The following is an 11,811-nucleotide window of genomic DNA, read 5'->3' as shown; positions in this document are numbered from 1 at the left end:
GGGTTTCACCGTGGTCTCGATCTCCTGACCTCGTGATCCGCCCGCCTCGGCCTCCCAAAGTGCTGGGATTACAAGCGTGAGCCACCGCGCCCAGCCTATGTAAACCTATTTTTAAACCTTTTAAAAGTTCAAGGTTTTGTGCTCAACAATTCTTAAACATGATATATCTTTTTGGTTAAGTTATATAAAAATATTTTGTCCCTCCTGTATACAACCTTTCCAGATAGCACGTATGAATGAAAACGGGGATATTTTGTTCTTAAGTTTTGATTACTACATGGGACACATAGATAACAGAAAAACAAAACAAAACTGGCATCTGGGGAGGCTCAGGGAAAGGGAAAAAATAATAATGATCTTTATTTTTCAGACCTGCTCCTAAAAGCTTTCTCCTCCTCCTAAAAAAACAAACACAAGAGCTCCTCTTGCTGCCCTTCCATGGACTGTGGCTGCTGTGGACTTGGACTGGCTGCTGAGCCCACACCTTGGCTTCCTCAGGGTGCTGAGGAGGAGAGGCAGAGGACTGCCTCGGCTCCTGGGCTCTGTGCAGAACTCTTCCAGAGACTGTCCACACTCTGATAAGGTGAGACTAACAAACTGATATCATGAATAAACGAAATGGTTTGGAACTCAGTCCCAGGCAGGCCCTCTGAAGTCAAGGCCTAAACCCAATGATCCAGACTGGACAGAGGCCCAACCATGGGAAGCCACCTTGGATCCTTGTTAACCTCACAACCTGAGGCGTGCGTGCCCGGCTGGGGCGCCTGAGCTTGTGAATTCTTTGTTTCTAGGGGACCACGTGTGCCCTCTGGGATTGCGCTCAGGACGTGCCTCAGCCTGGAAGACATTCAGGTCACTTTCGACTTTCTGGCCAGAGTTCTGCTGTGCCTGAATTGATGCCTCAGGCCAGGTAAAGAAGATACACACAGATTCTTTTGTCTCTTCAGTGGGCTGTGAGGCGTCTTTCCTGGCATGGCAACTGCCGAGGTGACTGCTGAGGCCATGTTCAGTCCTCCAGGCCCGACCGTCCTGCTTGGAGTGGCGTCATAGCTGTGGTCTGCTGTTGCCTCAGACAATTTACCTGGTTATTGTCGCGGCCCCTCAAAGTCTGACCTATTGGGGTCCATGATGAGGTAGCGTGTTTGACACGTAGGTCCTAAAAAAATCAAGGAGTGGAGTCAAGGAGCTTAGCTCCTGGTTAAAAACCGGTAGTGCATGTTGAGGTGTAAGCACAGGCAATTACCCGGCTTTACCCGGCAGGCCTCAGGGGAAAACTGCCCTCCCAACAGACTTGGTGCATGGCCAGCGCACTCTGGTGTCTGAGGGGAGCTGCAGTCAGGGGTCGTGATCTCACACGTTTGCCCTTCTTACCCAGGCACCTGCACTCCAGTCTCCTGAGGCCTTTCTCAGGTGCTAATGCAAGACCTCCTCGTCGGGGTGGGGGAGAACCCTGAAGACTTTTCCCCACTTCGACTCAGTACCTGCTACTTTTCTACTCCCAGCCCCTCCCTCCCTACCCCAGGGTCCAAAAAAACTGCTGGAGCTTTTTGTTCAGGGCTCCCTCGGCTGAGGGCAAAGAGACAATCCCCACATCTGCACTGATGCAACTGGCTGTTTGTCAGAGGCATTAGAAACAAAGCGACTCCGTCTTGAGTGAGGGTGAGGGAAAGTGAGGCTGGAGCTTGCTGGGCAGCATTGCCAAGAGGTGAGGTATTCCTGGCCTCTAGATGTTTACGGTTAAGGGACAGATTAATAATGTTTACTAAACAGACCCATGCCCAGGGATGTCCTGATGTCCCATGTCTTGAGAACAAAAGCATTTCTAATTTTGCTTTAAAGATAGTAACATTGATTCTTACAAAATGTAGTAATTAAGAAAATCAGTCCTTTATCACAAACCCTTGTAGCTGAGCACATCTCCCTGTGACTGTTGTTGTTGTTGTCCTGCATGTAAACAAGCCTTGTACCTAGGGTGGGCACCTTCCTCCTCCTGCTTTCGGGAATGCCCTGCTCTGCCTATGGAGTAGCCATCCTTTATTCCTTTACTTTTTTTCTTTTGAGACAGCGTCTTGCTCCGTCGCCCAGGCTGGAGTGCAGTGGTGCCACTCCTGGTGTAGGACTGAACATCAAAAAAAGAAAATATCAGGAAGAAAGGAAAGAAGGTAGGGAAAGGGTGAGAGGGGAGAGGCTAGCTAGGTGGTAAGAATTCCTCTGAAAGGTGAGGGGACACCACAGTCTGTTTCTTGAGTCAACAAAGTATGGAAACAGAGCTGAACGCAGATCCCTGCATGCCAAGCCTTTGCCAACAGAAGCGGCATTTCCATCCAAAACACATCAACATTCCAGTGGAAAGCATACTTATGGGGACCATCTGAAGGTTTCGTAATGATCAATTCTGCCAGATGATTTAAGTTTCTTTCCTAAAACTGGAATCTAGGTAGGATGTGCAACCAAGACCCTATCTCAGTCCTCGAAGAAACTGTTCTGAATTCTTTAGATTCATGCCCTTAGCTGACATTGAGGAGCTCCAAGAAATAGTCCTAGGAAACCTGTTTATTTATTACAAGGCTGCTATTTAGGATTTTACCACTATGTCATCTATATGAATAATTATCAAAACATTTTCTTTATGTGTAATTATTGGAAGTATTTGCTTCTCCAGAGTAATCTGTCTGCTTTTTCCTTTTGAGAAGAGGAAACCACGTTAAGTATTTCTACTTCCCTTTCTCTTATGGCTTCTGGAAATAACAGAAAAGCTTGCAGTTCAACTCTGTAACAGGGAAGGATCCCATTTCTTATTGATCTCTTCCAACTTTAAAACTTTTGTATGATTCTTTTTCTCACTCTGTCACCCCGGTTGGAGTGCACTGATGCCATCTCAGCTCACTGCAACCTCCATCTCCTGGGTTCAAGTGATTCTCATGCCTCAGCCTCCCGAGTAGCTGGGAGGCTAATTTTTGTATTTTCAGTAGAGACAGGGTTTTGCCATATTGGCCAGGCTGGTCTCAAACTCCTGGCCTCAAGTGATCTGCCCTCCTCGGCCTCCCAAAGGGCTGGGATTACACCTTGAGCCACCATGCCCAGCTGAGACTTTTTGTATGATTCTATAATCTACTTTGTGCTTCTTTTGACATCTTCTTTCCCAAGTTTATATTTTCTCTTATTTAAATGTATTTAGACGCTTCTGTGTGTTGCAGAGATTTCTGTAAGCCTCATAACATCCACGAAACAGAGGATAAACCGATAACCCACCTGTGACTGGATCATTTTCCACTGCTCTTGGGAAATCTGCTGTTTTGTGACTTCTCTTAGTCCTGACCCCCTGGAGTGGCCTCCGGTCAGTGGTCTGTAAACTGAGAATGCATCCTTGGTCTTATGGGCTCTTCTTTCTTATCTCACATGAATTGTCTTGTTCCAGAGGGCTATTGCCTGTGGATGCAGTGGACATTTTATTTTAGATGATCTAATTAATTTGGGAACCTAAATCTTGGTGTTCTCTTGCTGGGAGCTCAGATTATTTAAAGCCTCAAACTAGATGTTGGGTAGGCTCACATCAGGGCTAGCGGGTGGGAAGCAGGGTGGAATGTGAGCTGCTTGCATGTCTCCATCGGGTCTGACCTGCATCTAGGCCAGGTCTGCAGCACACACGGAACTGAACTCCTGGCTCCACCCATAAATGCCAGATGGAAACCACTCACCTGGCTGGTTCAAGCAGACACCTCCAGAGGAGCACCACTACCCCAAACTGCTCAGCGCAGACATCACGAAGCTCTGGAAATGCCATGAGGGCTTATTCATTCTGCAGCAATATTTCCTGGAGGCACCTAAATCAAATTACTTGTGTTAAGTGCTACAGAGTAAAATGCAACTTATTTCTAGGCAGGGTGGTAAACAGAAAATGGACTTTAGATGGAGATGGTGAATCAGCCTGGGGTTTGGGCTCCCTACTCCCACGTCAGCCCAGAAACAAAAGGAAAACATAGATCAGAGGAACTAATATAAGAGTAAAAAAAGAAAAACAGACACCCCTGGGCAGACGCAGGCTGGGGTGAAGCTGAGGCGTGGGTTTGAGGCTGAGCAGGGCCTGGCTGCAGCCTACAGCAGATGGGAGCCAGAGGGGGCAGCAAGACACAAGGCAGGGAATGTCTTATGTTGCCTTTTCCCCAGTTCACACCGGAACAGATACTGCCTGCACTTTCCTTCAGAAATCAGCAGTAACAGCCCAGCTGCCAGTTTCCAAGGGGTACCTGAGGCAGACCCCAGTCCCTGCGGAACTGAGGAATCATGGAGGGGTAAAGGCTGCAGCTGTTCTTTGGGTATTTTCTGACCTCCTGCCTCCAGCATCCCAGGGCTGGGAGTTGCGGGAGTGGCAACTCACAAGCTGCCCGGAGTGGGGGCAGCTCACAGCCGGAACAGGGGGCACAATTCCCAGGTCTGCCCTCGGTCCTGGGCCCCTGAACGCCCCTCTGCTTCAACTCATCAGAAGCTTCAGAGACTAAAGCCTGGCCTTCAGTCCTTCCCTCATGGGCATCTCCAGACTTGTGTGGGGGAGCAGCTGACACCCCGAGGGCAACGTGTGCTCACAGGCCTGGAAGGGCAAATATAGATTAAAAGGAGGAAAAAAAACCCTAATTTTCCCTCATGCAAAATAGAGAAAGAGATTCACCCCCTTGGTTTTTTTTTTTTTTTTTTTGAGGCGGAGTTTCGCTCTTGTAGCCCAGGCTGGAGTGCAATGGCATGATCTCGGCTCACTGCAACCTCCGCCTCCTGGGTTCAAACGTTCAAGCGATTCTCCTGCCTCAGACTCCCAAGTAGCTGGGATTACAGGTGCCTCCCATCACGCCCGGCTAATTTTTTTGTATTTTTAGTAGAGTCGGGGTTTCGCCATATTGGCCAGGCTGGTCTCAAACTCCTGACCTCAGGTGATCCACCCACCTCGGCCTCCCAAAGTGCTGGGATTACAGACGTGAGCCACCACGCCTGGCCACATTTTTTTCTTTGAGACAGGGTCTTGCTCTGTCACCCAGGCTGGAGTGCAGTGGCATGACCTTGGCTCACCACAGCCTCAACCTTCCTGGGCTCAGGTGAATTCTCCCACCACAGCCTCCTGAGTAGCTGGGACTATAGGTGTGCGCCACCATCCTCAGCTAATTTTTGTATTTTTTGTAGAGACGGGGTTTTGCTTTATTGCCCAGGTTGGCCTTGAACTCCTGGGCTCAAGTGATACACTGGCTTTGGCCTCCCAAAGTGCTGGGGCTACAGGCGTGAGCCATTGTGTCTGGCCTCGTTTGATTTTTATTCAATAATAAAATTGTTTTTCTTTATTTTCTACTTTTGTGGAGAGGTCTTCTGGGTTGGCAGATTTTAGATTTCCCCAAATAATCAGGCCAAATAATCAGGTAACTAAGTATAACCATTATTTTTAAAACTTTTTCAAAAGTTTTTTTTTTTTTGAGGCGGAGTTTTGCTCTTGTTGCCTGGGCTGGAGTGCAATGGCGTGATCTCGGCTCACTGCAACCTCCGCCTCCAAACTTTTGGAGCCCTTAACCCCTCCATGATTCCTCAGTTCCGCAGGGACTGGGGTCTGCCTCAGGTATCCCTTGGAAACCGACAGCCTGGGCTGTTACTGCTGATTTCTGAAGAAAAGTGCAGGCGGTATCTCTTCCAGTTTTAAACACTTTTAAAACTTTTTCAAAGACCACAAACTGCACAAAAGATATCATCTTAGGCAGAAGATGGAAAAGACTGACCAAGATTTAAAATAAGCACAATGAACTCAAAAAGTACCACATCCTGGTGCACATGAATGCTTACACTTTAAATTTCTTCACTGCCCATGGACCAGGCCACTTAGATTAAGCCAGACATGGAATCAGAGCCAAAGAATTGAAGGACACGCAGCTGCACAGGGATGCTCTTTCCTTCATCAGAATGAGTCTGAAAAGAAATGTCCAAAAAAAGCTTCCTGTAAACTTGGAGACGAGGGACAGAAATTCTACCTTACGTAACAATCCTGCCAAGCACATTTGTCCAGCACTTGCCGTCTGCACCCGCGGAGCGAGGCCACGTGGCCCAGGAATGGTTGCCGAGCAGCTCTGAAGCTCCCAGGGCTGAAGCAGGTGACTCCCGAGCACACGGCAAGGGCCCCACAGGCAAGGGGCTAACCGGCTAGCCAGGAAGATAACAAGTGGCACAAGGCCAGCGGCACCTTTCCAGAAAGTGAGGTAAACCCTGAGCGAGAAGACCTACAGCAAGAGCCCTTTTCTCGTCTTTGTCTGTCTTCACCGTCTCACAGAAATAGAGTAAGCAATGACTGAAGTCTCCGCTCCCCTGCCTCAAATGAGGGAGGAAAGTTAGGACTGGATATTAGCAAATGGCCAGGTTTTGCCCCAGGGCAACTGAAAAAAAGAGTAGAGCCAGATGCCACTCCTCTGCGCGGTCTCCCACGTACCCCAGAGGCTGAGGGTTGGAGAATTAGACAAGGGTAGTTCCCAGGTGACCCCACGCTCAGGAACCCCACGGTGCACAGCCAGCAGCATCCACACCTGCAGAGCACAGGAGGCGGGGACCAGTGTAGCTCACGCCTGGCACCTGCAGGGAGCGGGAGGCAGAGACCAATGTAGCTCACACCTGCCTGGTATCTGTTGGCGGAAAGGCTTATGGGGTGCCTGTATTAACTGGCCATAAAAATATGGGACAAGAAGTTGTGGAAAGCCACAAGAGGCCTCTGAGGAGGAAAGCCTTCTTACCACCATGATGTTCCCACGCTCTGAGCGAGAGTTGCTCAGTTACCCATAAACAATGTGTTCGAGGAGAAAGACACTCCTTCAAAGCATTGGAAGCCAAACGTGCAGGCTGCTAGTTAAGCCCGCTCCCACTAGCTACTCTCCGATAAGTTAAAAATATGCTGTTTGAGCACAAAGGAGATTCATTTAAACCGCCACTGCTATAGATTACACGTATGACGCATTGCCTCCCTTTCACCGTTTCGTCCTGAACGTCTGCTTCTTGGATCTAAGTGATTGTACTCAATAAATAGAGTGGAGACCAGAATTCTGGGCCTTTCGTAGCCTCCGTTTTGCAATTGGCCCCCTGGCCTTCACTCTTTATGAACTCTTAACCTGTCTCTTCTCATTCCTTCGTCGCCACCGGACTTTGGGTACCCTATGGGTGGTGTTGAGGCTGGTCCCCAACAGTATCTGCAGGGAGCAGGAGGCGGAGACCAGTGTAGCTCGCGCCTGGCATCGGCTCCTGAGTTCTTAATGTCTCCCTCTCCATCATTAAGAGAATCAAGGTAAGACTCAGGTCACGAGGGGAGACAGGTCCCAGTGTCAACAGGGACAGTTAACCACAGTCTTTCTGGAAGCATTGGCTGAACTCTGGATTCTGACCCAAACCGTGGTGAACAGCAGAGCAAGGACACTGAGGTGGGGAGGAATTCCTAGAAATGGCGGGAAAGGAGAGGCATGGCGCAGGCTTCGCCCATTCGCAGTTGAAGTAGAGATAAAGGCCAGAGGCTCTAAGAGGACTCTTTCTAGTCCACAGTGTGAAGGGTTTGCGGCTCGAGGCAGATTTCTCGAGAAAAAACATCCTGGAAGAGCCCAGAGATTGGCATCCAAAGACGAAGCTCCTCCTGAGACGCCCGGGAGCTCCTTCAGGCTCGTGGCACAGAGGTCGGGCGGCTACACCGTCTAGGAGGCCCAGAGAGGAGCCCTGACTACAAAGAGACCCCATAGTTACTGGCATCCAAACCTGGGGTCCCTGAGATCAAGGTCCCCCTGCCCTCCCGGAAGCTTCGAATTAGTTTGGACCCTTTTTGAGTGAATGCAGAGGGGACCTCCTCCAGCTGTGTCTCCAGCAAAGGGAATGTCTTGTCGTCCTGAGTCCAAAAGCAGCCACCCTGGCCTCCCCCTTCAGAATCCTGAGTACTTAATCCCTCTGCTCTCATGTTCACACTGAACCTCTCACCCACACACACTGACATACAAGTACACGCCCACACAGACATGTGCACACACTCACAGACGCACACACATGCACGTGTACAGACACGCACACAGACATGCACACACAGACATGCAGATGCACAGATGCACACATACACAGACACGCACACGCAGATATGTGCACACAGACACACGCACTCAGACACTAATACACATGTACATCACACAGATGCGTGCACACACACTGATGTACACGTACACACACACAAAGACAGGCACACACAGACACCCTGAGTACATCGCACATACACTAACAGACACAGATACACAGGTACACACACAGACAGTACACACAAAGACATGCACACACAGAGACACTGATACACACATACATCACACAGGCATGTACAGACATACTGATAACACACATACATCACAGACATGTACACACAGATACATCATACAGAGACGTACACACACTGATACATACATCATGCATACAGTCATGTACAGACACACTGATACACAAGTACATCACACATACACTCAGACGCAGACGCACACACGCACTGATACACATGTAACGTATACAGACACGTACACACAGACATGAACACACACAGACACTGATACGTACATCACACATACACTCAGACACGTACACTGACACGCACATCACACATACACACATACACATGTACACACACAGACACGTACACAGACATGCACACACACTGATACGTACATCAGACACGTACACACATACACATGTACATCACACATACACATGTACACACAGATACGTATATCACACACACAGACGTACACAGATACGTACCTCACACATATACACTCAGACACGCACACACAGATGCATACATACACACAGACATGTACACACACACTGATGTACATGTACATCACACACATACACGTACACACACAGAAACAAGCACACACACAGATACACACTTTCATATCACAGACACGTACACAGATACACACACTGATGCACACGTACATCCTACATAACACACACACATGCACACTCACTGATATACACATACATCACACATGCACACACGATACACACATGACACACATGTACAACACATCACACATAGACAAGTACACACACTACACACGTACATCACACACTCATACACATACACCACACATACACGCATACATCACACACGTATACTCACACTCATACATCACACACAAACACATATACGTACATCACACAATACACATTCCCACACACACCTCACATTTTCACACACGTACATCACATACACACACGTTCACACACATCACACACAGTCATGCATGCATCACACACCGTCTCATCTACCCACTAAGAAAGCAGCATTTGCCGAATTCCTGTTACACACCAGGCACTGTTATGAGCATATGGGAAACACCACTCAACAAGATGTACGGCGTCTCTGCCCTCTAGGGAAACAGCCAAGTAAATAAATGATTTCTGATTGTGAGCTCTCAGAAGAAATTTTAACTGTGGGCTGGGCGCGGTGGCTCATGCCTGTAATCCCAGCACTTTGGGAGGCCAAGGCGGTAGGCGGATCGCTTGAGGTCAGGAGTTCGAGACCAGCCTGGCCAACATGGTGAAACCCCGGTCTTTACTAAAAATACAAAAAATTAGCCAGGCATGGTGGCGGGCATCTGCAATCCCAGCTACTGGGGGCGCTGAGGCAGAAGAATCGCTGGAACCCAGGAGATGGAGGTTGCAGTGAGCTGAGATCACGCCACTGCACTCAAGCATGGGTGACTCCGTCTCAAAAAAAAAAAAAAAAAAAGAAATTTTAACTGTGACCGAGTGATGGATGGGCAGAAGACATTCTCCCAGACGTCAGAGAGGCTTGTGGGAGGAGGTGGCTTTTAGCTGAGCCTGAAGCAGGAGGAGCCCGCCACGGAAGGCCGGGCCGACCACACCGCTCCAGGCACCTCAGATGCAAAGGTGTTGGGCGGGGGAGCCAGAGGTCATTGGGAGGGATGCTAGAGGCCCAGGAGGTACAAACAGCAAGGGGGAAATTCTACAAGGGGAAGACCTTAAAGCCAACGGGGTCACTGAGAACTTTTAAAAAAGGAAATAATCACGTAAAAAGAGTGGTCACTGATCAGCAGTCACAAGCTACAAGGAGAGGATCAAAGGGCAAAAAGACGTGTCACACACGAGAGGCTTGCCTGAGCCAACCCACGACCCATTCGCATTCAGATCTGCTTCCAGACCCACCAACACGGCCCTCCCAGGCCCCCGGATTACCAAGTCCCAGAGAGGGCCTCCATCACACGCACACCCCAGACACGAACCACCGAACTCCGCAGCTCCAAGCCCATGCCAACCTCCAGCGTCCCAAGTCCCCCAGTTACTCACAGTGACCACCTGAGAATTCTCCAGGTCCATATCCCAAGACGTCCCCAGATCACTGAATCCAACAGGCCTGCTTCACAGACCTCCAGAACACACAACTACCGAGCCCCATCAACTCCACTCTCACTCACCCCATGTGCCCCCATCACTCCCACAGGACCACAACGGCTGACTTCACAGGCCACCCAGTCTCTCTCCCCGAGAGGCCACCCCTCCATGGCCTTCAGTGACACACACTGTGGGTTCCCCAGTGACCGTCCAACAGAGCCCCCAAGCGGTAACTCTGGTGGCCCCACAACAGCCTCCAGAAACACCTGACCACTGACTGCACAGACTGGCACGGTATAGAACACTAATCACAGATACCCAAAGGCCACTAACTTATTATTATTATCTTTTTTAAGATGGAGTCTCACTGTGTCGCCCAGGCTGGAGTGCAGTGGCGAAAACTCGGTTCACTGCAACCTCCGCCTCCCAGGTTCAAGTGATTCTCCTGCCTCAGCCTCCTGAGTAGCTGGGATTACAGGCGCCCATCACCATGCCCAGCTAATTTTTGTATTTTTAGTAGAGACGGGGTTTCACCATGTTGGCCAGGGTGGTCTGGATCTCTTGACCTCGTGATCTGCCTGCCTCGGCCTCCCAAAGTGCTGGGATTACAGGTGTGAGCCACGGTGCCCAGCCAAGGCCACTAACTTCTAACTCCACATTCACCGCAAATGGCAAACTGTTAGGCTCCCCAGGCTTCCCTCTCACTGGCACCCACAGGGTCCCCAATTTCTCGCCCTCACCCACCCTCACACCAATCACAGACACTTGCACACATGCCTGGCATTCATCCCAAACATCAAACTCCCAAGCCCTCCGATAATTCCTCCTCACAGACCTCATTGCCCACCCCATCAGTCATTCAGTCATCTCTGGTACCCAGTCACTAATACAAACAAGCTCCTTCTCACCTGGTTCCAACACCCTCAAATAACAAAGCCAATGCCAGGGCACGAGCCAATAAAACTGTCCCCCATTCAACGACGTACACTGGACCCTTTATTCCTAATCCTCCACAGGCCCCCAGACACTTACCCTGGCATCAACCATTCCTACGTCACACCATAGACCCCACAGGCCAGGCAGAGTCATCCCTACAGGCCCAACTGATGACTGGACCCCAGTGACTCCCACATGGCTTTTAAATACAAATGCCAGACACCCTAATCACCAGCACCCCCAAAGCCCCACTTAAGAATCACCACAGACTGAAACCCCAAACACTGAGTCCCAAAGGATCCCCACAGAACTCCAACACTCCTGCAGATGAGCTGGGGAAGGGAGGAGAAGGGTGGGGAGACGGGGAGAAAGGGCTTCAGTCACTCCTGCAGGTGAGGTGGGGAGGGGAGAAGAAGGGTGGGGGAGGAGAAGGGTGGGGAGGGGGGAAGAAGGGCGGGGAGGGGGGAAGAAGGGCGGGGAGGGGAG

At 49.9% G+C, this 11,811-nt stretch overlaps 1 protein-coding gene and 1 long non-coding RNA gene across 7 annotated transcripts in view; one reads left to right on the top strand and one right to left on the bottom strand.

The window, feature by feature from the left end:
- Window positions 1-11,811, bottom strand: part of ZNF605 (zinc finger protein 605) — a 37,668-nt gene that overhangs the window by 23,676 nt on the left and 2,181 nt on the right. For 3 of the 6 annotated variants that reach the window (XM_058424759.1, XM_032168204.2, XM_032168202.2), the window contains exons 2-3: window positions 3,699-3,824; window positions 3,253-3,429 (exon numbers count right to left, since the gene is read on the bottom strand). In XM_058424759.1, the coding sequence (XP_058280742.1) occupies window positions 3,253-3,267 (15 nt within the window). In that variant the 5' untranslated portion in view covers window positions 3,268-3,429; window positions 3,699-3,824. Of the gene's footprint in view, window positions 1-903; window positions 1,157-1,679; window positions 2,120-3,252; window positions 3,486-3,698; window positions 3,825-11,811 lie in introns of those variants that run through there. The other 3 variants (XR_009208837.1, XR_009208836.1, XM_058424757.1) reach the window with 3 other exon arrangements.
- On the top strand, window positions 103-2,619 carry LOC131380721 (uncharacterized). The gene is made up of 5 exons (XR_009208838.1): window positions 103-583; window positions 792-910; window positions 1,376-1,410; window positions 1,523-1,705; window positions 2,066-2,619. It is a non-coding gene; the product is annotated as an uncharacterized LOC131380721 (long non-coding RNA).

The sequence above is a fragment of the Hylobates moloch genome, unplaced genomic scaffold (genome assembly GCF_009828535.3).
Source record: "Hylobates moloch isolate HMO894 unplaced genomic scaffold, HMol_V3 SCAFFOLD_12, whole genome shotgun sequence".
In the NCBI taxonomy this organism is placed as follows: domain Eukaryota; kingdom Metazoa; phylum Chordata; class Mammalia; order Primates; family Hylobatidae; genus Hylobates; species Hylobates moloch.
Note: the sequence above shows the minus strand (reverse complement) of the source record. Positions and strands in the feature narration are given on the sequence as shown.